This window comes from Aquila chrysaetos, chromosome 9 (genome assembly GCF_900496995.4).
Source record: "Aquila chrysaetos chrysaetos chromosome 9, bAquChr1.4, whole genome shotgun sequence".
Classification (NCBI taxonomy): Eukaryota; Metazoa; Chordata; class Aves; order Accipitriformes; family Accipitridae; genus Aquila; species Aquila chrysaetos.
In genome coordinates, this window is record NC_044012.1 from 4,224,301 (window position 1) to 4,251,588 (window position 27,288).

General features: G+C 39.6%; 1 protein-coding gene across 1 annotated transcript in view; it reads left to right on the top strand.

Annotated features, from left to right (window-relative positions):
• Window positions 1-20,206: 20,206 nt before the first annotated feature.
• Window positions 20,207-27,288, top strand: part of KCNG4 (potassium voltage-gated channel modifier subfamily G member 4) — a 28,769-nt gene continuing 21,687 nt past the window's right edge. Inside the window, exons 1-2 of the mRNA XM_030024688.1 lie at window positions 20,207-20,600; window positions 21,468-22,267. Of these exons, the coding sequence (XP_029880548.1) occupies window positions 21,518-22,267 (750 nt within the window). The 5' untranslated portion in view covers window positions 20,207-20,600; window positions 21,468-21,517. The remainder of the gene's footprint in view (window positions 20,601-21,467; window positions 22,268-27,288) is intronic.

Below are 27,288 nucleotides of genomic sequence, written 5' to 3' on the forward strand. Positions count from 1 at the left end.
CTTTTCATTCTTTTCAGACTCAAATATAATCCTGAAGATATTAAAATATTCATGATACTAAATATTTAAATTCTTCCACCCTGCTGGCCTGGATACTTCTACATTCACCAAAAAAAGAGAGAACAAAAAGAGAGTTCTAACATATACAAAAAACATATATAAAAAGCTAAACAGAAAAAAATGTGTGTTCAGCAAACAGAGGCGAGTATTTGAGAAATAACGGCTTAGTCGAATGGTGATAAAGCATTCCCTGTGAAATAGAGATGAATATATTGCAAAGGCATGACAAGAAGAAATTACCTTTCTCACTGTTCAGTGGCACACAGAGAACCAAGGGTCAGGGTCAGGTCATTTTACAGACCTTAAGGGTTAGATTTAAAATTTAGACCCAGATTTGATTCTAGAGCTCTTCAAACTTCAGCGTCATATAGTCACATGCCAGAGGCTTGCTGTATTTTATTAACAACACATACTTTTCTTTCTTGGAATATCCAAATGTGGGGACGGAAGGCATTAGTTAAACTCACAAACAGGCAACGGGCCAGTCACATTTGGGTTTGACTAGAGGGCAGACCTATTGAAAATATAAAGCTACAGATCCTAAGGTGAGATAGTTTCCCTTTTTTTTTAACAACTTATTCACACAAAGTAGAGGGGAAAGAGAGATGTGAGACAAAGCATTAAAAACAGATACTACTGGAGAACCCAGATATAGAAAGCCCTCCTTGATGGGAATTTCCAAGCCAGACACTGGTGACTGCCGTGTCCCAGGAGCAGGCTTCAAACCAGGCTTCAGATAACTCGCAGGGTTTCAGACCGGGGATTACTTGCTTATGAAGGGAACTGGCCCTCTCTCAACCAAGAAGGATATTCTCAAGTCTTGATGGGTGACGTTTTAACAGGGAACACTTACTTTATGAGATATGTTTTAAGAACCACCAGTTTGAGTCCAAAATCACCTCTTCTCTTTAGATACTTATTAACTGAGACATCCAGATTGCCTCTCACACTTGGTTTTTACTGGTCAACCTTTATGTTTTCCAGAAACACGTGAGCCAGAATTATCGACAAATCCATGAAAAGATGTTGATGTCGGTATGCTGAATATAGAAAACACATGAGCAAACATCTTCCAGATATGTTATTAAAACTAAAGTAGTAAAGTTTATCCAGCTCTGAAAACACAAAGACACAAAAAAGCCAAGCAAAGAGAAGGCTAGTTTAACCTTGGCAATTTTACTTTCAAATGCAAACCCAAAGCAGTCAAAACAAATGGAGCATTTCTTTCATTTCCAGTCACGTGGCTGATGCTGAATTAATATATAGGTCGCATTTGAAAGTCTTTGCTCCAACATTAGGCTTTTGAATACAATTTTTTATTCCTTATTTCTTTCTCCCATTCTCTTTTCTATAATCCTGGGGTATATGAGGTACTTTAATGCTTTAGATCTTCAAGGTTTTATTCACCTTGATACAGCTGCAACCACAGCACCAGGTCATTTTATTGCCATACCAAAAATTTGTACTATTACTCATTATGCTGCCATCAGCAACAAGAATTCAGAGCTCATAGGGAAGAATTAATCAAGAGTAAACCATTTTCCAGAATGGTTTAGAAATATAGTTCTTAGAATTTGAACTCACTGGGATCACATTGCCCCGAGTTATGAAATTTCAGAGATCATTTCATTTTTAAGATTTTATATGGTTCTTGGTATTTTTATTACAAGCTTTTAAATCTAAATATTCAGCAATTTTAAAACTCATGTATTTTATGAAATGTTTAGAGTACAAAATTTATACAACATTATAAAATGTATAAAATATGCATATTGACACAGTAACTTTGAATATGGTGATTTTTTTTCTTCTGCACAGCCCTGTGGTGCCATGTGCTTCACATTTGCACCCATATTGCATCAGAGCACCCATGCTCTCAGTGTGAGCAAAGAGCTGTGGCAAGGAGGGAACACTGACCTTTGTACCAGAGTGAACACTATTCATGCCTACATGAAGCTTTTTGTTCTTTTGCTTAATTAGGTCTGCTGGAATTGATTTTGCTCTGACCAGTACGGCGTAGGCAGGAAATCAGCTTTTGCCAAACAACAGACTGATCTTTGAAAAAGCTGATGGGATAAGTAGTATCCTGAAAAGCAACTCTGATTGTGGCAAGCGGCCGCACGTTCAGCTCTGACCCTACTGAAACATGATGGCAGGAACCTGAACCACTGGACGTGGCTTTGTTTCTCAACACAGCTAATTAGCATAAACAACAACACAAAAAAAAAACAGAGGGGGAAGAAGTGATTCTCACCCTTTGCATTAAAAAAAAGTGATTCCCACCCTTACACTTTGTGATGGGTTTGGACTGGATGGGTCATGTGCATGTTTTGAAGCCAGAAATGCTCTGCAGAGAGGCATGTGAAAGGCGCATCTCATTTCTGGGTCCCCCATTGGACTTGGGCACGGGGTGAAGAAGCAGAAGCAAAGCACTGGGCTCCTCAGGAGACTTAAGAACTTAAGTAGCTACAGAGGGCAGCTACCTCCAAACGGGAATGGAAACTGACTGTGGATTTTTAGGATTGTAATTCCATTATCTACCATCCACCCGCCCCAGTCTCATTTTCAGTATCAGTATCATCCTTTCTTACTCTGGCTCTGCCTATTGCACAGACTGCAGGAGCACTTCCACATTCCTTGATCCAGGTATTCCCTGTGGCTGCACTGTGATCCCACACTGCAGCAAGATATTGCAATGTGGGGGACTGCTCCTCGTGCCATGGCTCCTGAGGAAGGAAACCTGCATGGGCAGGAGGTACAACATGTTCTACACAGGGTTTGTGGTCTGGACAGTGAGGGGATGAGGATCCTGGAGTGCACCATAGATCACTCCAGTAGGCAAGGAAAGGTGCAATCACTGCACCTCTATCCTCTACGGAAAAAATGGGAATAAGAGTTCCTTACTCCTCCTGAGATTGCAAAGGTACTTGCATTAAAGCTGGCGAGATACTCAGATCCTGTGATAACAGACCCATACTTAGACTGGAAGAATTTCATTTCTAGACAGCAATCTCTCTTTACTTCCTTTTCTATCAAAGACAAGCTTTAGCTTTTACAGTCAGTTTGTTCACTAGGACTTTCTCCGCAATTTTCAAAACCTCTCCACGCTCTGCCCCAGAGATACTTAACACAGGAAAACGCAAGGGGTGAGGAGCCATGTTACACAACTCTCTTTCCTCACCTTTCATTAGACAAAATGCTTAATATGAGTACAATCTGCCAATGTCACCCACATGACAGTGCTCTGCATCTGTGTGGCCATATGATTGCTTAATCTGCCTGTTTCATAAGATAATTACTGAATGAGACATTAATATTAGCCATAAGCCATAGCCTCACCAATTGCAGTGGCTGGTGTTTTGCTAGCGCATCTAAACTAGTCAAGTTCAGACATAATTTTTGAACTCTTCATTGAACATGGAAGTTGAAAGGACAAAATTAGCACTGAGCCTGAAATCTGCTGCTTGTGAGCTCCGAGTCCACAGTCAGTACAGCCCTTTTGATTGTTAGCACCAGAGAAGCTGGTGTGAATAATCCATCAGCCATTTAAATAACTTCCCCCTGATTTCTCCAGCTAATAAAAGAGCATTAATTCTCTCAAAATAATTGTATTGAAATAGAAAGTGTTGTGGAGTATGTTAAATCTCTTTACAGGAAATTATAACACTGAAATGTTATGCAGAAAATGATTTCTGTGTTTTGCAAATCAGTCCTGCAGAAATGTTAAAGAAAAAACTCCCCATTCCTGTCTAGTGAGAGCCCAAAGATTTCTTAAAGGAGCCAGAGAAATGATTTTGCCTCCTACATTTCTCAAAATCAGGTATGATTTGTCATTCATAATTTGTGACATGTCTATATCCTACAGTGGGTATGCATATATATATTTATTTACACACATAAATATGTTCAACACAAGTAATAAGAATTAAGAAAATAAAGTATGCAGCATTACACAGTAGAAGTAAACAACAATTCTTATAAAACATGCATGAAAGTGATCCATACAAAAATGGCTGTGAGGAAATGTTCTTTATACATCATCTTCTGCATATACACTGCGTGAAAATAAAATGCTTTTGAAATGACATAAATATGACTATTTGTCATATTCCTCTCTCAGTAAATAACTGATCGTTGCCAATGCAGGAAAAATACTTTCATTCCTAACAATATGCTTCCTTATACGTTTTCTTTGGATATATTTTGTGACTGCTACCAAAACCCAGTGCTACTCTCCTGCAAACCAAGCGGCCGTGACCCGACACCTCGCGGTGCTGTTGCACTGACAGGGGGTGAAGGAAGAGCCAGCCTCAGGTTGCAGCGCTGTTGGGGGGCACAAAGGCAGGCAGGAGGGATGCAAGGGCAAGGCAGAAGAGCAAGATCATCTGCTAGGCAAACAACACCAAACAGGCCGATTTCAAAACAAACATGATACCACTGAAGAGATGGGCTCTTTGACGACAGACTTCTAAACCTCCTCTCCTGGAATGATTCTTTCCATGACTGAGTCACCACTTTGAATGATGATCTCTCACTGCTCATGACCCAAGAGAAGACCTTAATCAAACCACTGCTGTTTGATTAAACCATTAATAAGATATTTGAGAGCAGCAGGACTGTATATTAAAAGGAGGATAAACAGCCTTTGGGAAGAGAGGTATTTTCCTTCACAAAATGTCAGAGAACAGTTCCAGAAACCGAGCAAAACCAAGACTTGCCAATGAAGAAAGCTAATCTTCTGTCACAAAACTCTACTGATTCCAAACAAAAATGACAAATTTACAGCATAGAACGTTTTAACAGGTGTCTGAGGTGACCCCAAATTTCTGGCCTTCTCTCCTCTTGTTGTCTGCCAGAGACAAGAGCTAACTCTTGCCAGAGAAGGTACCTACCCACAGCTGGCATAACCCAAGTGTGGATAGCTGCTGCGGCTCAGTGGCTGATTGCCTCCCAAACGCTTTGGAAATATTCCCACTTGGTTCCTGCTGGGTAAATCACTGGATTAGGTTATTTGAGGAGCCCAACTTTCCCCCGCTGAAAGAGTAGGGTGTCTGTTATGGGTCAGATGACCCAGAATAACTTTAATAACAGGTAAGTAAGAAACAGCTTTTCCTTAAAACAGTAAGATTAGCAACAGTGGAACCAAACTGCAAAAGGATGAAGCAATGAAAAAGATTGACAGTAGCATCCTCTTTAGATGCTATCAATGACAGCATTAAAGGCAGAGACACAGACAATAAAGGTTCAGTCACAAATGTGATGATTCCATTTGTTTTGCAATAACATTATTTTGCACAAGTTAACAATTTTTAAAAGAACATTAAATATACAATTTAATCAAAATGTGTCAATACAATAAATACATTTCAACATCCCTGGCCTGATTTTCTACTCTCTTATATCTCTCTTAGCTAGTGTAATCCCATGGAATACAATAGCTTTGTTCTTGAGGGGATAAAATCAGATGCAGAAATGAAGTTACAACTGGAAATTATTCCAAAAAGTCACAACATAACTTGCTCCCCTGTGCAAGGTGTCAGACAAAGTCAGAAACTGGCAAAAATCATGTGTCTACATTTCTGTCTAGGTAAGAAGACAAATGAATATGGAAAAATTAAAGGTCATGTTAATCAGCTATAGACAACACCATCTGAAATACTCCCAGATAGAAGTGACCAAGAAATTAATATTCAAAATCCAGAAATATCCAAGCAAAAAGTCATGGTTCACTATTCTTCAATATGTGCCTTCTTTTTACTTACAGCATGGGCCAGACTCTGCAATTTCAAATACACGACTGGACTTATTCCTTATTCATACAGGTAGTAAAGCATTGATGTCCCTTAAAAAACTAAATTCTAAATGCCAGGGTATTAAAGGCACTGCAAGTTTATTCACTGAAGCAGGCTGAGAAAAAATAAAATATTTTTAATCCCCACCATTTCCATACCCAGCATGATTACAACACAAACATTGATCTGGCAGAACAATATGAAATAGAAGTTTTACAAGATCTTGCCTTTTACAAGATCTGTGAAACTGGCTTTCTTAAATGAAGAATGTATCATTCTGTAGCTAGTTTGCATGAGAGTTCAATCTCTGATCAGACTGCAGTTCATTTATTCATGCAGCATGAATTCCTTAAAATGAGCACACTACCTACCAGCATAAAGAAGGGAAAAATTCAGCAGTGAACACTAGTGTAAAAAACAAATACTGGTGTCACAAGCGTAAACCCAGTATCTCCTGCTCCACTATGGAGAGAGTTTGAAGTGGGAGAAGCAAAGTGCAACTTACACAATAACATAATGTTGGACTGCAGGATGAGTGCTGCTGCACCAAATTTTATCATGCATTTTTCTATATATATCAAAAGCAAACTTCCCTAATACCTGATTGCTTTAGGTTGTTTGGATCAAACTCCCTGTATATTGCATTAATTGGTTTATTGTACTGCTGTCTTGGACAAGTTCAGAGGTACTGAGTCTCCCTCTTCTCATAAATATTACAGAGTTTCCTCCAAAACTTATTTTCTTATTAATTCTTTGTTGAGGAGCTCCTAGAGTTTCCTAGTAGAAGTAGCCCCTTATGTACTAGGTCTTGTGCAGACACATACTGAGAGATAGATATCTCCCAAAGGCTTTAGCTCTACGGAGAGAAGAAACATCATCAGTCTACCAAAGCACAAAGGGTCCGATCTTCATGTAAGTGCACGCCTGGGGGAGCAGCAGCCTCAGGAAGCAAAAATGAGGTTAAGCCCAAACATGTTATTTGATATCCGCAGGTAACAAAGGAAAGATATGGCATAGATTAAGCACTGAAGGATTAAAATTAGGTTTCCCTGAACCCACCCAATAGGACAAATAAACAGCATAGCAGGTAACTGCTTTAAGAAGATGAAACTAGGGCAATAGCTTCATGTACTCTCAAAGCTAATCTACCCACAAATGAATCCAGCTTTTTTTCCTCTTGTCTTTATTTGAAACAAATGCTACAAGGAACAGCAATAAAATCACCTTCCTGTCAATTATGTATTGAACTGCAAGGCAACTAACTGAGGAGGTTACGTTTTCTGCATAAAAATGATCGAATGTAATAAAAAAAAAACTTGCTTTGGAAATTTTTTTGAGTAATGTCATGAAAATATTAATAATAAGCCAACTGGCGCTTTTGGGGGCTTTCTCATGAATGAAAATGAGTTAGTCGTGAGACTGTATTTTTGAAGAGCCTATATTCATACTAAAAGATGATATAACTCTTAGTAAAATCAAAAGGATGGATAGGTTTTATTTTCATCTTTAAGTCAGCCTAAATAAACTTAACTGTAGCCAAGTACATCTAGAGAAAAGAAGGAAAACATTTGCTGATATTGTGACATGTCCCCCAGAGCCTCGTCCTATCAAGGGCATGATAAAGACAGTCTTGAATTCAGGAACATGCAGGGCAGTGGGGCTGGGTGAGATGGTCACAAGCACTTTGCTATGCTAACAACACTAAACAGGCCATTAGTAAACCAGCATTCTGTATTCTGGGCATGCTTGGATCACTAATTAAAAACTGATTTCAAAAACTTGAATTTAATGGGAATACAAGGAAATGGGAATGCTTTTATCTGCGTATTGCTCCTCCAACCAGAAGAGTTTGCCCCTTATAACAACTTCACTCCAGCTTCCATACACTGGGAACATAAAATCAAAACATTTATCGAACAAACACTAAGTGTTGCACATAATTTTGTATTAGAGTTGTAAATGTAATAAAATTAAAATCTTTTTAAAGCAAGGTATTTTGAAGACTACTCAATCTTTTATGAAGGTGTGTAGCTTCTGACTACATAACTGCAATCTGCTCTTACTACAAAGACACCCTAGGAGAGATACATGGTGTGAATCTAACAGGGAAAAACTTCAGAAAAGCAAAGAATTATCAGTGCAATTTATTATTAAAAGATGACGTTCAAACATATAACCATTAGCCAATTAAGTCCATTGTAAATAGATTCTGGAAGGGACTACAATTCAAAGGACTCATTAGCTTAACATCTGCTAATATCAGCCAAAGACTCTTCTACTGTCTCAAGTGAATTTAAAATAAAGATATGAATGATACTAACACTTCTTCTCTACAGACTTTTCCGCATATGATCTACAGCTCAGCATTACTTTTTGTAGTCTAAAATATTCAGTGTTGGCCTTGGCCTGAAAACATATGGTCCATCTTTTTCTCAAACAAGCGCTGACAGATTTTTCTTGTCACGTCCATATGAACATTCTCTACTCACAATTAACAGGACAACACCCAGTATGACTGAAATGAACAGAATAATCCTGGGACAGAGGCGAACAGGATTTGGCCCTTAAATTATATGTATCAGGCAACTGGCCAGTTAATGACAATTATGGGAATTCACTCAAGAGTCAGTGAAACCAGAGACCTAATTTTCCCTTGAAAATGGTAAATGTTTTCATATGATACCGAAGTCCAAACAAACCCGCAGTGCCTGGCTTAGTCTGTTGCATCTATTTCAAGGGTGAGCTTTCTGAGACAACAACCATCTGTTTGTCCTGTGTTTTTACCAAACAAGAGGGTGTTCAAGTCTTTTTCTTGGATTCTTAAGCTCTGCTGCAACACCACTAATGACCAAGTAATAGCAGAAACAATCTTGTCTCAGATACCAGAGAGCCAGCATTGATTTCCAGAAAATATCCATGTAACAAAACATTGGGGTTTGCTGGAAATCAGAGCCATAATATAGCAAAAACATCAGAGAAAGTACATGGCAAGGTGGACGCGTTGCAGAGATCATTGTATTCCAATACCCTGAAACAATTCTTGCTTTGAGTTGGAATATATATTATGAGATAATATCAGTTTATGTGAAAATAACAACACTTCTGTACCAGTAAAATAATTATCAACCCTACCAGAATGTGAATCTGGAATCTACTAGTCCTTCCAAAGCCCTGCAGCCAGCCAAAATATGTTGGAATACGAAGCTTCACAAAGCTGTTTCTTAAAATTAAGATGTCATCCTAAAACCAGGAGAACATTATACCACTTTTGTTTTTTCCAGTCAGCTTTAGTTTTTTCCTTCTCATATCACTGGTAACGAAGAACTTGCAGTCCCAGCTATGACCTCCGTGCCCTTGGGTCCCTTTTAGCTCTCATTCATCACCAAACTCTGCCTGAACTTAGTGACCAATTCTGTTGGCAATGCACAAAAAGGGAGATGATTTAGCTGCTTTTCTGCTAGCAGGGTTGCTTCCCCAAAGCTGGAGAAGAGCAGCATCGTCAGTACCAGCAGCAGTTCTGCCTCTGAGTTCAAGTAGGGAATCGGAGGTGCTGAGTAAAGCAGCACAATTTTTTCCTTAGTCATTGTACAGAGTAGACTGTGCTTTCAACTGATGCCCTCCGCTAAACTTGTGTTTAGGTCACATCACCTCAAGTACTCTCCCTGTCCTTATCTGCTGATGCGTTTACAGATGAAAGAAGTAAGCATCTGCATTGATTTTACAATCTTTTGCAGTAGCATGTGATCAGCAGGGCTCAGAGGAGAATACAAGCAATAATACACTACACTGTCACCTGATGAATAAAGATGCGCTATACTGCCTGGATCCATCAACATGGACTGATACACTGAGATGACTCCTGAGAGGAAAACAGGCTGGTGAAAGTTCCTCTGAAAAGGACAATTACTGCAGTAGTAGTACAAAATGGCAGCATGAACAAACCCCAGCAGCAATCAGAGTGTGGAAGGTTATGAAAACTCATTAGGTATATGATTAGGAACCAGGGAGTTGAAGGAGCCTCTCAAGAATGATATGAGGGAAAGCTTACTGATACTTCTGCTGACTCTATTACTTTATGAGCTTATGACAATTTGGGTTGTTTCATTCTAATCAAAATCTTTTCCTATTTCTAATCCCTTCAGCAGATTAAATATTGCTAGAAGGAAAATCATCACCCACGCACAAAGCCTGGACTCATCCATTGAGTTTAGTTATCTATTTGAGGTCATTACAGTTGAAAGACAGTCCGTTTCGGCCAGCTATGTACCCAATAGAGAAGGACAAGCAACAGGAGAGAGTCAGCCTTTCTGAGATCTCTATGACCCTCTAAGTTTCTTGTTTTCTGCTATCCAAATAAATAGTCTGGAATGAATACATTTCAAATTAGTCTCCTTTGTAAGTGAGATGGATCTATGCCAAGTGCTGCCGCTTACTTAAGTCCTTCTACAACGCTGTTAAAAAGGGAAGTTCTGAACAGCGACATCTTGGAGACAGAATTCATCCTGGGCACAGTTTGTGAAGAAAATGTATGCACTAATGTAAAATTACCAGGGACTTAAAGTTTCTGCAGCCCACGTCTAATCCAAGGAATTTTTACTGAGGGTAAACCACTTCAACTAAATATGATGACAATTTCTGCTTACCACAAGAAGAAGGGTGCAAGGAGACATGTTTGTTGTGTTTTTTCACATGAAATGGCTAAAATGAACTACAGGAATTCTGACTTCAATACATGAAGAAATATTACAGCCACAACGAGCCTTCAATTCTCTTTTCTGTCTCGCTTGCTGCCATACATTTACGTGTAACACAACTGCCTGGTTATTTCCCAAGCAAGCAGTAAGAGACCAAGTGGTAATTAAGTTACCTCACTCAAACGTCAGGTGTATTTTGAGCCACAGTAATATCTCAGCATCTCACATACCTTCCATGTCCTGTTTAATTATCAAAGGAGCAATGAAAAGGAGCACAGGAATGAGGTGTACTTGAATATGAATTATTGAAAGGGACTAGGAAGAAAGCACTGCAGAAACAGGAGTATCTGTCATTTAAGCTCCATGTAAGAGGTTTTAAAGCACAAATGAGAGCAGTGAATGTGAAAATGCTTCGACTGGTATTTGTACTGCTTAATAGAGAGTAGGGGGTGTTTGAGTTCCCACACAACTTACCTCTCCACAGCACGGGGAGGTCCAATACTGGGGGAATCCCCAACAGTACCCAACATGTGCAGCCGGCTTCTACACGGCTACCTCCTCTCATCACAGCTTCAGGAGGCATCTCAGTGAAGGACTGGGGGATACTGGTATTTTCCAACACCTCCTCTCTGTCTGACCGGCCCTTCAGGACCATTACTTTTACAGCTTACAGCAGTGCATCTTGCCCTTACTTGACCCAAGGGTAAAAATCATTCTCTCAAACAACATTCTCTCCTGCTTACATCAAGGGCTTGCACACATCCAGACCAGCTGCTGGCTGCTAACACCTGGCAGGACAAAACTTCTGGGCAGACAAGCAGCTTCGCTGGAAAAGCTCCCCTTCCTTCAGGAGCCTAAGTGACCTTTTTATTTAAGACATTTTCTATTGTCTAGCCCAAGCATTCAGACTGAAATTTTGTGTCTTAACCTAAATCATTCAAAGCAGTATTTCCTTTCGCTTCATGTTAACACCCATTCAACAACTGTGGATGGTTGTCATGTCACTGATAGTATTTTAAGTTCTTTTTTTTTTCCCTTTCTTTCATAAGACAAAACTTTCTTGTCTTTAAATGACTTTGCCAACCCCACTCCTTTCAAATCTGCAAATCTTCTTCAAACAATGAAATCCAAAGCCACAGGAACTGAAAACTTAACACTACTTCCATTTAATCCATGATCCATAGCATCATCTTTTTAAATATCTCTACAAGCATCTTTTGATTAGTTTGGTGGATGGAATACATGAATGGAGTAATTATATGTTTTGCTTTTTGCTACCCAATCATATTATAAAACTAAACAGCATTTCTGCTTTCCAGACACTTGCTTTTCATTGCATTCAACTCTCTTCCTACTTCAAGGCTGTTTTGCTTTCGATTAGTCCCCCGTAGTGGACATATTAGTCTGTTTTTCCTCAGGTTCAGCCTAATTTTATTAATGCCTACCATTTTCTCTAATCTCTCTAGCTCCGTCTCTGTCTATCTATCCTGCCAGACATTTCCCTTGATTTTATCATTAATTAATGCATCTTTGTAGTGTTTACAACAAAAGCTGGGTTATAAATGTGATTCACACATCCATTTGTTGCCCAGCCACCGAGAGTCATACCTTTTCCGAATCAGTATGCTGATAATTTTAAAATTATAGTGAATGAAACACTTTCTGATTATTTTTCCCCTCCAGTCTTTCAGCACTCACAGCAGATAAGTCCTCCTGACTTTGTAGGATAGGAGGAGGTAGGGAATACAGATTGAGAACAGAGTGATTCAGTTTGCAAAAGGTAACGGCCCAGAATGTCAGCTTCAGGCCGGGAAGCTCACGAGGGGCACTTACGCCTTCCTAATCCTTGGCCATTGCATGCCAAGCCAGCTCTCTAGTGTACCTTAAAGCAATCCCAAAGTTCCTCTACATGAAGGGCTGATGAAGCAGCCAGAGATCAGAGAAAAGTGGAAAATACTTACCTATTGACAGCAGGACAGGAACTTGAGCAATCCTATAGGTTTTGCAGTACTGAAGCTTTTCACTGCTGAAGCCTTGCAGCCCTGTATGCTGAAAGGGGTCTCTCCCTGGGCTGCTAATGTGAATTTCCAAACAAACGGGGGAAAAGTTTGTAGGGAGGAAAGTGCAAACCAAGGGCTTACTTTTGAAAACGGCTCTGCAGCTCTGAATTAATTTTTGAAATATGAACCTGAAGAGTAAGTGTTGTCAGATGGACTGAAAGATGGGTCTGATGAGGGAGTTTGAGGGAAGAGCTTGGTTTCTCACCTGATGGTGAGCTTTTAAAAAGTGTTCAGTGTCTGCCTAATAAAGTTGTCCCCAAAGCGGATGTGGAACTCCCAGAACAAGCACGAGGCGGAAAAATTCTCTCCTTTCCTCTCAAAGGGAAAAGTGAAACAGCTATTCTGAGCCCAGTGGATGTGGATCTTCCCACGGGTTTGCAGAGACTGTGATGCAAGCAGATAGTCTACTAGTTTCATACTAGTATGATCAAATCATAGTACCTTTGTGTTTTAGCCTGAATGAGGCTAACATTTCATTGATTAAAATAGATACAAATCTCAATGAGGAACTAGCTAAGTTATTAAGAAGAGTTAAAGGTACTTTTTAACAACTGGGTGGGACTATATGCACAACAACGTCTTTTATGTATATTGCTTTTTAACACAAGGTCTCAAGACTTGGGAAGAATTATAATTGGAATGATTCTTTTATTTTGATATTTAATGCATCACAAATGGAGAACTGGATTTGTATGGTAATTTGTTTGAACTATATGGTATTAGAAAAAACAAGGTGAAGTAATCAATCTCAGCAGTAACAACTATAGAAAAATTCTCAGACCTTCCTTCACTAGTTTTAAACGATTCGAGAAATAATTCCTAACAGGAGAGGGAAAAAAATCAACAACATTCAGTATTCAAACCCACCTCACCTGCTTAGCAATTCACATTTTAATCTGGCAGTTCGTCACAGTAGCTAATGTAATTTTAACACTGTTTCTATTTGAAAACTGAAAGCATTGCTGTATTTTATTCTTGAGCTATGTAACTTTAGATAATCAGTCTTACTAGTAACTTATCCACCTATTAAAACAGTCTTCTCCAGCATAGTTAGTTGAAGATCAACTTTTTAATACCTCCTGTCCTTCTCCCCAAATGGGAGCTTGCTGTCATAGCTTAGTATAAGCAGCATTCTCCTTACAAGACCACGGTAGTTATAGTTATTTGATTTATGACTAGGAAACCAAGGCACAGAGATATTAAGTGATATGCCTGGGATGACAAAGATTTTTACAACGGTGAGAGATAAACAAAGAACTTCCGGATTGTAACCACAATGTTACCTTTTCTCTTTCAGTTTTGCTTCACCTGGTGGCAGACATTTTAGCGTGCACAGTAAGTCAGGTGTGTCTCTATGTATACAGAGAGATACTCACTACCCTGTGATCTCCATAATCAATGGTACTTACAGACATATGTATACCCCAAGTACGCATTCTCCTCAGCACGCAACAACAGTTTTCATGCTACTTGAAACATCTGGTTAAGTGTTTCTTCAGTTTTTCTTCCTAGCAAATTCGCAACACCTTCTTCTGCCCATTTCCCTCTTCAAATTCTGCAATGGGTGTTGTTTTTCCCTAACGCATGGTGGCACAGATACAATTTCCCTGTTACCTATCACTGTGCAGATACCCTTCAGATAGCTTCTCTTTGAAGCAAAGCTTTCTCTTTCTTCATCGTGTCTCTTGTTACCAACTGTAGAAATGCATGAAAATGGTAAAAAAACCCCAACCTTGGCACTCAAATGGCAGTCAAATATCAGGTTTTAGAGGGTCTTCGGAAATAGTAGAAGTTATATCTGTATAGATGTACCCAATGCTATATATTGGGTATTTGTGGTATTTCAGTGATTCTGAGGTGGATCACTGAAATGACTCTTTTAATATCAGTCATGAAAATGGTGTGATTCATAAATGCTTTGGACTTTTGAAATGAAAAGCACTTGGTAAGAAAAATATTTGTATCGTTTCCAATTTTTATCTCACCAAAGGTTTTACATTGTCGAGATGGTTTCAACTTTGATAGAAACATCAAAATGCACAGTCCAACTCTGCCTGCAGAGTAGAAGAGAAAATGGAAGTTTGCACTCTTGAAGGAAACTTCTATTTACCAGCAACAGCGTCATGCTGATTATCACCAGGGACTCTGTTTTAATTCCCTCAGTTGCTAGGCTCTCAGTGAGGTCAAAAATGCAGACCAAATTTTTTTCTGATGTGCATGCAGTTAGACAGATGTCCCCTTTGGTTTGGACTCCAGGAAAGGAAGGTTGCATGTGTTTCCCCTAAAAAGTTTTGGCACCTCCCAATGGACCAGTGCTCAGAGCTGGTAGAAAGACTTCTTCCTGAAATGCTTAAGTTGTGTGTGGTGCTCAGAGTGAGACTGATCACCAGAACTGCAATCAGGAGAAAATTATTCTACAGATCAGGTTATGAAAGACTTGAGATTGTCTTCCACTAAAGCATGACTCTCACATTACCTGGGCATATCTCATTTAATCAGTCTCTTGCTCTGTGGAGAGATAATAGCACTCAGCTCTAAGCCGTGGCATTCAAGCTCTCTGTTTCCTCTGCCCATGACACACAACATTTTAATCCCCTAAACCCTTTGAAACCTAAGTGATTCAGCCCTTATGCAAAATTCATTTGGATTGATATAAAAATGTTTATCCATTTGAAATTAGTTTCCTTGGGTACTGTCCATTAACAGGTATAATCTTCTAGAAAGTCCAGAGGAAATGAGAACAGAAAAATTGGGGAAACTTATCTGAAGTTAATTCCTAGATTCAGTCTTCCTGCATGGAGAAGAGTGAAAGGACACAGAAATTTGTGCGTTACATATCATGAACCTTATTTTACATTTACATAGCAAAGAAATGCTCTGAATAGTCCATTTGCTTTAGTGGCATTTTGCCTACTGAGAAGTGGCCCTGTTTGGCTTTCATCAAACTCAACAGAGAAAAAAGAAACAACTTTTACAAAGACAGGAATGGAAATAAGGAATAAAACACTGCCAACAATATGTGACTCAGTCTTCTAAGACAGTTTGTGGCACATCGGGAGCATGGATCATAACTGGGGTTTCTAAGGGCTGGGATGAACTAGCAATGTATTATAAAAGTGCTTAACAAATCAAGGGTACCTATTGCCTGATTTACCACATATTCCTGGGCAATTGCAGCTTTATTCTACTGGAATCAATAATGCTGCAACTCGGTAAGACTTGAATAATGAAGAGGTGAATCTAGGCCTTTACTGTCAATTTAATTATCCATACAAACTAGGCATTTGGCAAGAAAGGGTATTTCTATTGCTCCATAAAGACAAATTATGAGGAAATAAACAGGAACATGAAGCTAATGTTGTTGGACTGAATAAAATGTTGGCATAAATCCTGAAAGTTTACCTTGCAATATATAACGTCATAATTAAACTAAGAAAAGAAGGCTAAGCTATTCTTTATGCCCAATGAGTAATATAAGGATCTGAAAAGATGTGGAGTTTCCATGTAACAAGACTATCTAAATCCAATTACCTCCAGAAGTGTTAACCACCTGTGAACACAATGGAAGCATTTAAACTAATTTTTGAGTGTTAAAATGCTCTTTTCAATCCCATGTTAATTATTTTGCAAACAAATGAAAAATTATTTATCGTAAGAGTTCACATGGCACAAACATAAAGAACGTGGGAGACGCCAGGACTATACATTGGCTGAGGCTTAGAAAAGAATTAGCCCTCACAGACAAAGGCTGTATATTAAATTGATAAAGAAACAGCATCCAATAATTTTGTGATGAAATTGCACCAACTGAAGATTCAGCACTGGGCTAATTTCTAAGCCAATGAATGAAGACAGTACAGGTTTTTAAAATTAATTTTTCATTCTTATTTTTCTCCTCTTTTTCAGTGCATTCATATTTCCTTAAATAATTATTTTGATTTACACTTTTGTTTTCTCTCTGACTTTAAAAGCCTGAAATGCGTCTTCTGTTACAGATGCCAGGCAAAGTAATTACCTTTGTATTATATTTAAGCATTACAAAAAGCCCAGTTGGGAAGGAAGGAAGATTGACAACGGTGCCTTTATTAAATTACATGCCTGCTCCCTGCAGAATGATTGGAAGACTTGCAAGCACATACAATTTGAGTGTACAGTCTACCCCTTTGTGAGATTGCCCATTATATACAGACATCATTAGTCTTGAATGTATATACATACACATACATATATAATCAGAGTTTTGTCTTCAGCTTTTTTTTGCTGTTCTGACAGAGAAATACTGCCAGGTAAGTAGTGCATGATCAACCCAGAAATGCAGGACCAACCTAGTAGAGCCCAAGCCACCCTCCTTGGGCTTCTCAGCATAAGAACATCTCCATAGGGTCAGGGTCTGTGCAGCCCCCATGTACATCATCTATCAAAAATCTAGGAAAAACCAGAACAGGGCAAGCATATACGTTGTGGTATTTCCACGAAAATATCTCCCTGCTGCCCAGCAATAAGTGGGTTACTGAATTTCTGTGCCAGACGTTGGATCTGCCTGGTGGACCTTCCTTGCATAAATTTGCTCACTCCTTTTCCAAATACCTTACACTTTTGGCCACCACAACATCATGTGCCAATAAGTTCTGCAGTTTTATTATGTGCTTGGTGAAAAAAGTGCTTGCTGCTTCTGTATATCTATGTTCTGTATATATCTGCTGCTTGATACAGGATTCTGGCATAGTTGCAGAGAACAAAATACAGATGAAATCACAGGTAAGCAAGCTATTAAAGCCAGTGACATTCACTGGCTTTCCCATTTTCTACAGCATTTAACTATTATCAATACCTTAATACTAGCCCTGCAAATGATTTCATTATTGAACTGTCTAAGAAAAATCTGCTCACTGTAATGGATGTCTCTTACCAGATTCTCCTCTGCACGTCACAGGTACATGATAACTGCACCATCATACCCACAAGGTTTCAAGCCAGCCTAGTAGATCTCCGCTGTGTGCATTTGAGTTTGAGTTCAGTAAGAGTTACACCATCAATTACCATACAGCCTAGATGATTGAGGCTTTAACCTTAGTTTACATACGGCTAGGCTTAGTCCGGCTGAGAGCGCTGTACCACAGTGTGTAATTGCTTTGTCCCTGGAGCCATCTGAGTGAGAACTACCTCTTCTGCTCAGCTTTCTTCTCAGCAGTAGCACGTTGCCCTTGTACAAAGGGGATGTGAGAGGCAAGTCTAAAACAAATTACAGTAGAATGGCAAAACAACAAAAGGGAGGAAACAATAGGGAGGAGACAGGAATGTCATTCATGTCAATAAATAAACGAAGCATATGGAAACTGCATTTAAGGCATAAAGGGCATGTAAAAGAAGTCGATGTGACCAGATGGCTAAGGAGCAAGGAGAGTGCAATACCAGGAACTGTAAGGGAAATAGAGAACAAGAAAAGAGAATAAAGATTATGAACTTCCTACTGAATAGGGCAAATCCAAAGGGAATTTAACAGGAAGACTAGAGCAGTAGTTATGAAAAACAAAAAAAAAAGTGAAAAAAACCATGTCAGCAGAGGTTCGACTTGAGCCAGGAAACATGCCTTTCCCACCTGGGGAGAGATTTCAATTTGTGGTGTCAGCATTAATAGTTCTAGATACTCCACTACTAAGGAGGATCTCATACAGACATGGTAGTAGGGTCCAGAAGAACAGAAGGCAGAGCCTGGCCAAAGTGGAAGGACAGCTTTGGGGGTAAGTTACACATTTAAGATCTGCAGAGCTGGCTTCAGGGCCTGGCTTTCTCAGACACCAAATAAAGTAGTTCTCTTTTCTGTACCTTCATATCCTGTTAATAAAATGGAGATAAAAATATTTCTATCCTTACTCTGTTTCATTTATGAAGACAGATGACTCTTAAGGACTGACTGACAGATACTTGTAAGGTTCTAGCTGGCAACGAGGTCCTGATCTAGCTACAGACACTGCTACAGATCCCCAAAAAGCAAATACTAGGGTGCCTCGTACTGGAGGTGAAGTCTTAAATGTTAAAATATATGTATTTCTTGATAAATAAGTGTAACACTCAAAGTACTTAATTATGTACAATATTTACTCATTGTTTTGGATTTACTCATCTTCCTGCCAGCTGGTTTCAGAAATATAACCTTTAGCAACACCACACAAGGGCTTCACAAGGTAAGTAGGAAATGCTAATTGGTTTTATCCTTTTGTGAAACAATCCATCCAAAGTTAATTAGAACAGGTTTGCTTTTTCTTTGCAAAAATAATCCATAAGAAAGACTGATAGGCAGAGCAAACTGCATCTTGCACAAAGGTGGTAGGATTTAAGTGATTTTGAGCTATGCTCCCAGAACTCGGTTGCCTTCAGGCATCTGTCTGGTCTTTCTCTGTGCATGGCATAATTAGAACTTGAGTGAAAACCCCAGTGGTGAAGTCTGATAAGAAGTTAATCTTCTGGGCACCACGTGGGCCAAGAGAGATGTGCCAAAAAGTCCAATTAGCAAAGCTTCCCATCCTAGGCTGTGTCATAGCATTGCTCACCACTGATAAACAGCTGCAGCATCAGCTTCCGAGGTGCGTCAGCTCAGCGGTGCACAAGTCCCACGAGGGACCCTTACATGGGTACGTAGCACAGTGCAAGCAAAGGGTACCACCTGCACCTTGTACCCACGCGCAAATGGCAGAAAAGCAGCTCTGTGATCCAAGCTCATAAACGCTTCTCCACGTGACCTTCGTACTCACAGTGGGACATGTAAATCCTACAGATTCACATACCTCTCTAGTAATAGGATTCAGGTTCAGTGCTTTCAGCCACACTGGGTATGAACATAAGCTAAGGCATTTCTTGCTGCATTTGGGAGTACCACAGAGGGTACTTGTCAATAGGATCTGATCGTAGGTTTCTTGAACCCTCTGACTGAGGCCAAGCAAGCAGAATAGGGGTCAAATCCATGTCATCCCAATTTTAGACTGAGGCAGTCCAAGACCTGCTGGCAGTACAGAATCCACAAGCATTACAGCAAGCTCACCCCCACCACAGCCATGTATGAGACAAGTGAGAAAAGGAGTATGTTTGATTTCCCATCATTTGTAAAGAAGAATGGAAAAAGTTCCTGGCTGTTGGAAGAGCACTGCAGATCTGGAAAAGAGAGTGCTCAGCACCTATTCTTTGCAAGCCAGAGACCCTTTCTTTTATGGGAGGAAAGCACTTCCCTAATAGCCAGAGGAATGCTGAGGTCCAGCATCCATGGACACAACAAACTTCCCTCTCTGTCTAGGGATACTTAAGAGCAAATCCGAGTTTCAAGAGGGATGCAGGACATGGAAACTGCTCCTGAGGAATTTGACTGGTGTCTCCAGAGCAAGCAACTGTGGTATGACTACAACCGAAGGAGTTAATAGACATTGAAATTGTTTTATTAAGTAGGTTTGCCAGAATTTACTTATTATTAAACCTCATTAGTCGGAGACTGTCCTTGTACTCCATGTTCTTACCCAGTTGCTGCCTGCTGCCTGCTGAATAGACGGAGGGATGCTGGAGAGATTATTTCTAAGCCCTTCCCCCTTCCCTCTCCCCTCCTCTTCCAGGACCACACTGACAGTCCCAAGGGAAACAGAGGAGAGACAGGGAGAGGGCAGGATCCACCAGCTCTCACTCAGCATATTTCTCCAGGAAGCCCCAGGAGTCCAGAAGAGGAGCTGCCACTTAGGACACTGTCTCCTTTGCAAAGGATCTATTAGTACAACATATATTACATGAACACATATGAATATTTTCCCTTTCCAGGAAGGAAGGACAGAAGGAGAAAGAGGAAAGAGACTGCGATCTCCCGAGTGCTATAGTAATTTTTCATGTAATCAATACTGTAAAATATCCCCAGGTCTTTCTGCTGGATTGTAACTCAGAGGACAGCTGATCAGTTGCGGCATGTGTACTTCACCTGCGGGGAAGCCAGGCACCGGGCAGCAGCCCGTGGCACGGTGGTAAGTAACTTCGGGGAAGTTTCCTTGCAATTTTTGCAGTTCACTGACTTGGGGTAATAAGTGATGGCTTTGAATCTTTAGACATTATGAACAAAACCAGGGGTTTGCTCCTGAAAGGGGGAAGTGAAGCAGGGGCATCTTTCAATTGCTTTCCCCCCCTGAGCCGGTAAAATACTTTGCTTTCTGTTTTCTCCAGGGTGGGAAAATGTTCCCTATATCTTCTCAGTAATTTGCAGTGACATAAGACCAGGTTGATAAGAATAGTCCTCATTTACACAGCACTTTACCTCTTAAGGCATTTTACAAACAGCTACTAGCTAATCCTTGCATTACCCCTGAGAGGCAGGCAAAACAGGCGTGCAGTGAAAGGAAGAGGAATTGCAATCTGAGCATTCAAGTTAAAGCAATTAGGAACTTTGCATCCAGCTGATGGCAGGTAATTGACCACTCTAACTCTAATAAGTATTAAGCAGCTTAGTTGAGTTAGCATGTATTTAAGGGTTTATAGAAATAAGAAAGCAAAGCGACAACCACCGGAAAATACAACGATAGAACGGTGACCGAGATCTGCTCAGAGAAGAGACCGATCTGTTCACATTTGGATTTGCAGGCATCTGACCCCTTGCGATAATTATGAATGAGGCTTTAGCTCTCCTCTGTGTCTGTGTGTTGCCAGACAACCAATGAGGCTGCAAAGCAAATCGCATTTACAGGCTGCAGATTTCAGGAAGAAGCATAGAGGTGACTTTTACTTACAAAACAGTCACTCATTAATTTTGTGATTTAGGAAAGTAGCCTGAAACACCTTTTCTCTTGCAATAACCTCTACTATGTTTTCTCTTCCTTCCTGTATCTTTTGGCTGACAGATAACCCTGCTCTGATGCCATTTCGGATGTCCCAGTGAGAACTCTTAGAGATGCCTATTCTCTCCAGAGGCAGTGACCAAGACTATAGTAACGTTAGCTACACTTCTTGTAATTCCTTGACCCACTTCTTTCCTGTCTCCGTTGAAACCCCTTCTGTCAAAGGGGTCCATTACCAAAGAGCCAGGAGGATTTACCATCCTGATCAAGTCTCTGCAGTCGATCTAAAGACAGAGATCATGATAAATGTTGGAGGCATCAAGTACCTGCTACCTTGGAGTACTTTAGATGAATTTCCCCTGACCAGACTGAGCAAACTTAAGTTTTGCAGCAGCTATGAAGAAATAATTCAGCTGTGTGATGATTACGATGAAGACACCCACGAGTTCTTCTTTGACAGGAACCCCAATGCTTTTGGGATGATTGTCAGCTTTCTAGCAGCAGGGAAGCTGATGCTCTTAAGAGACATGTGTGCCTTGTCTTTTCAGGAGGAGCTGAGATACTGGGGGATTGAGGAATCCAACCTGGAGAACTGCTGCTTTCGAAAACTATTTCAAAAACTGCAGGAGTTGGCCGAGGTACGCAAAGAAGAGGAGCTTCGGAGGAGCAAAGAAGCTACATGTGTCTTGGATGAGAAAACCAAATTTGGACAGTTTATGAACAGACTCAGAGATATGGTAGAAAATCCTCAGTCAGGACTCCCAGGCAAAGTCTTTGCTTGTCTCTCCATTCTCTTTGTGGCCACCACAGCTATAAGCCTTTGTGTTAGCACAATGCCAGACTTAAGAGCTGAAGAAGACAGGGTAAGTAAGTCCTTTTTAACTGGTCAAACTACAGAATTAAAAGAAATTTGTCTGTCTTGCTAGGCATACATCATTAAAAAGATAAAAAAGATACAGAAAAACCATAGCGATGAGGTTCAAAACTGTTGCTGGTAATGAAATGGTCTATAACAAAAAATGCAACAATGGCTTAAATTAGTTCTATCATTTTCATAGTGATATTCAATTAAGAATAATGTGAACAAACTACTAATTGTTAGCTAAAATACAGGAAAGATGTGCTGGACAGAATAGATACTGGAGCTCTCTAATACAGCATTGTTTTTCCTTCTTAAGAAGCAGTTGCTAGTGTAAGTTATATTAACTTGTTAGCACTGAGACTCTCAAACTGACATTGTGGAGTTTTCAACGTGCTTTACTCTCTAGTTACAAGCAATCTCTCATTTGGACACATCAGCTAAAGAAATATTTTCCTCTGACACCTTTACTTTTAAAATACCCAGGTATCTTCCCTTGTGATAATGCAGTCAAATCTTTAAAGAGGAAGAAATATTCATTAGTTTTTATAATGCTATAATGTTACATTTCAATAGTTGCATAAAGATTAAAGGATGAGAGACAGATGAAGTATTTTCGCAGATACTGATACTTAAAAGCTGCGCTTCCAAAGATCATAATTCTAAGCTAATAGAATTCGGTGTTTGCCCATATATATATGTACATATTGTAGGAGTAATGCCAAATACTAGCAGAACTACTAACTGCATTTCAACCTTTTTCAAGTAAGTCACCCACATTAATTCAGGGCAAATAAATCAAGCCTATATCATACATGAAGGATCTTCTCTATAACATTGTTGTGGATATTTCAGCATTTTAAAGATTTGTTATCCTAATAATAAAACAGAGGAAAGTAACAATCCAAAGTTATTTCAGATGTAGTAATGTCCACATTCATCAAATAACCCTGACTAATGTCTTTAATAAATCCTGCACTTTGTTTGCAAGCTGCCCTTCTGAAAGTGTTGAGGAAATCCAGGTCAAAAAAACTCCCTGCCCCAACCACTGCTATAAGATAAGACGTTCCTCAGAGTATTGTATATTGACAAATAAAGTAATTTTTACATTTATAGCACAGCGAGGCATGCACAATACAAAAATCTGTGTATATTTTATTGCTCAGGCAGTAAGTCACAGCAGCACAGTTGTGGTGAAGATATATCGTGATACTGATGTCTCTAAATAAAACTAAGGACTGCACAGAAGGTTGAAATTTAAGATCATTCCCTGTTCCATTTAACCCCTTGAATATTAACTTACATTTGCATAGGAAGACTATTACCTTTCAGTAATAAGTCTGGTGCTCTTGCAGCCTTCCACAGCTATTACTTTTGGCAGGAAAAAACTGTAACACTGTTCCAATGCTTCTTCCAAGAAGTGCTTTAAATATAGAACATCCTTCTTACAGCTAGATGTAAAAACATTAGAAACTCTGCTGTAGCAAGTGCTTCCTACTAACTTTGTTAATGGAAGTAGCCCGATGCATTTTACCGTAATATCCCAACCACTGCAGAAAAAGCTTTTATAAATACTTTTCATGCAAAAGAACAAGCACATAATGTTTCAGAGCTCAGCTAGATGTACTGTGTTGTGTGTTTTAAAAATAATTAACCATATGTTAGAAAGGGAAGCATGTTGAGGGTTACAAGTATATCTGGTAGCTGCAGTGTAGCTGCTGTTCCTGGATTTCCTATAAAACACAGTCGACATTACTCCTTAGAGATTTGCGTATATATCACTACTTTAAAAACAAGCAAACTGGATTGAAACAAACTCAAAAGATGGAATGTTTAAAGTGCAGAGAGGATGAAGGATGAACTTGAGCAAAGGACCACATTTGTCCAAATATTTGGAAACTTTACATAATTTACACTTAGAGCACCAGTCTAATGTACTTTGTCATTGTGTCCCAGAAGCACAGAACAGAGTATTAAAAGTCCTATTATTTGAATCATTTAAAATTATGCCAGAGAAAACATAGGGGAATATACGAGACAAAATACTCATGCCTTTTGGAAAAGCAGAGAATATGAAATACTAAATAGTAGTTTTTCCATGGCTAGGGATGGAAAATTCCCTAAATTTCCATCCCTAAACTCTTAGCCTGCAACACCTAAGATTTTCTTACCGGGATCCCAAAAGAGCATTTTAGCTAGAACTGGACAAATAACTCAGAGAACTTAACTGACTAAAATTACTACTTCATGGTTGCGGCTGAGTCATACCCAGGCAAATTGCAACTCTATGTTGATTCGTAACTCAAAATTGTTCACTGGCTGACCTCTGAAAGTGATTCCAAGATGGGGCCACATTTACCAGCAACCTGGGACAGGCATGCAGAATCTGAAATTTTGGATTTGGGGGCTGAACATAAAGATTACACGATATCTGTTTGCTGAGTGACAGAAAACAGTCAAATTCCTTCAATAAAGTTTCTGAACAACCTGTAATTCCACACCTGAATTCAAAGATGCCCTGTCCTGAGGTTTATTCATTTCTGAGATAAAGCTTGGCAAAATGTCTACGGTAAATGTGCTTACAAGTACTGCAAGGATCCATTTTCCAATGTCACTAACACTGGAAATTGAATTTATCCATTCTGAAATACAAATAAAAAAGGCTTTACCTCTGCTGCATAGGTACCACCCTAGGGTCCTTTTTCTCATCATCACAGCCACATTAAGAGAGTGAGAACTGGCTGGACTCCAGCTCAAGGAGAAGGATCAGAGTCAAAAAAAAAAAAAAAAAAAAGGAAAAATAATACAAGGTGACTTCCACTTCGCTCAGAGGCTTGGCTGATCCCACCCTGCAGGCACATGAAATCACTTGTCCTTTTAGCAGTTGCTAAACCAGGTCTGCTTAGAAGGGAGGACAGCTGCCCGGGCAGGCAGAAGAGCAAACAGGACTCCTCACCATTCGAGGGAAAGTGAAAACTCCAGTCTCTGGGAGAGGGATGGCAAGGAGCCAAGGCAAGAGCATCTGCATCAGGGAAGCCCAGTCACCCTGGCAACCAGAGGGGAGGGAAGGAGCCATCTCTATGGGCAGCAGAAAAGGGAGGGGAGGGTTAGCCTAAAGATAGCAATACAGCCAAAAGTAAAATAAAGAACGAGTTTTTATAATTGATACCATGCACACACTCTAGAATATGTCAAATCACATTTAGGAACTTCCTCGTTAGAGATATGAAAGAAAAACACAGATAGATGGGCAAACAATTCTGTAACTATATATCACATAAGCACCTGCTGTGAATCCCAACCCAGAGTGAACAGCGCTGGGTGGAGGAGGCCAAAAGTTCAGGAAAACTCTAGAGCAGTAAATGTATAGCTCTAGTGATCTCAAGTTTAACTCTGACCATGAAACGGATACACAAAAGAATTTATCATACATGATGCTAAGGAAAGAGGACTCATTAGTAACAAATTATGCTATTTGGGCATAAAACAACTGAAATGTCACATCCTCCAATGGCAATACATCCTTACCTAGGATATTTGCATCTGTTCTTTATGGAGACCAAACTGTCTTCAGTAAGGAAGCAAATATAGTATCACCAAAATGTAGTAATCAAGGCACGTGTGTATGTTGAGATAGAAAAAAAGCATATTTGAGGTGAGGAACTCTGTTTATTATTGATCTGAATGGATAACCGGAGAGTCCCAGTCCCACATAGGAGTTACAGTCAGGAGCCAAGAGGTATAACTGAAATAGTCACTGCTCAGCACATCTAACCCAAAGAAAAAAACATGATCACACCAGAGAACTACAGAATAAAACCACTGCAGAAGAGCTTGGACAGGGAGACCGCTTTGAAGCACTCTTGGGATTTTCCATAGGAAGAGATATTTCTTTTAATGAGTCCCTAATTGGCGTCCTCTAGAGAAATGACTCAGCAGAAAGGATAGAGCAAGGTCTTTTCTTCAGGAAGGCAAGCAAATTAAGGTCGGGGAAGGGGGGGAGAAGAAAAAGAAACCCCAGACATTTCCATTCCCTGTCCCTCAGCACCGGTAACAACCAAATAATTTTCTCCTAGTGTAGACGGCTCCCAACAAATCACACTTACGTGACGTCATATGTAAGTGTGGTTTAAGAGAGAAGGAAATGTCTATTCTCTGTTCTCCCTCTCTTCTCTGGTGATCAGTGAGTAGTCAGACCTTGTTACTACTATTTTTGTATTTGCTCTTAACTGACCTTGAGAAGCTTGTGATTGCTTTATGTATTGTATATAACCTAATGAAACATAACCAACATAAGCTGCAATCAGTATTGTCAGATCTAATGATTTTACCTTGAAACTTAGAATATCCATTTTTTTAAAGCTCCCGTTCCTGGGGTCGTTTGATTATGCGAAAATCTAATTCCTTTTAAAAGAGTAAATTTTTAGGCTCTGGTTGCACTGAGAATCCAGAAAACATGCACAGAGGAAAAAAACCCAGTACCTAATATAGAGAACCATTTTGAAATGATTTTTTCATTCTACACTATTATTCTAGAGGCCCTGACATGTTTTTCAATGTTTGATGTTGCTGATGTTGTCTGTATGATACTAACACCAGCATATTTGGCTTGTACACTAGAGGAAACTGCTGAGAAACACATTTTCTTTAAAAGTGGAGTAAACTTACTTTACAGGGGAAAAAACAATTTATTGGTCTTACTGTGACAAGAAAGAAAATCAAACAAGATATTTGTTTGATCAAGGCTACCATTGTCACAGCTGAATGCGTTAATTATAAAAATTCCCATTGACTTGTATCCAGCCAGTTCAGAATGTGAAGATATGCTTGCAAGAGGTATATCCTCAGTATTGAAGCTATTAAATCCATTACAAAAGCATTAGAATGTAAAGCTCCAACCCTGCCCATAACCTGCAGATAACACTAAATACCTCTAGTGCACTTATTAAAGATGAACCCAAAGAACTTGGGAGTGACTGGAGATAATAATCCATATGGAGAGTGTCAATGAGAGGAGTGTAAACC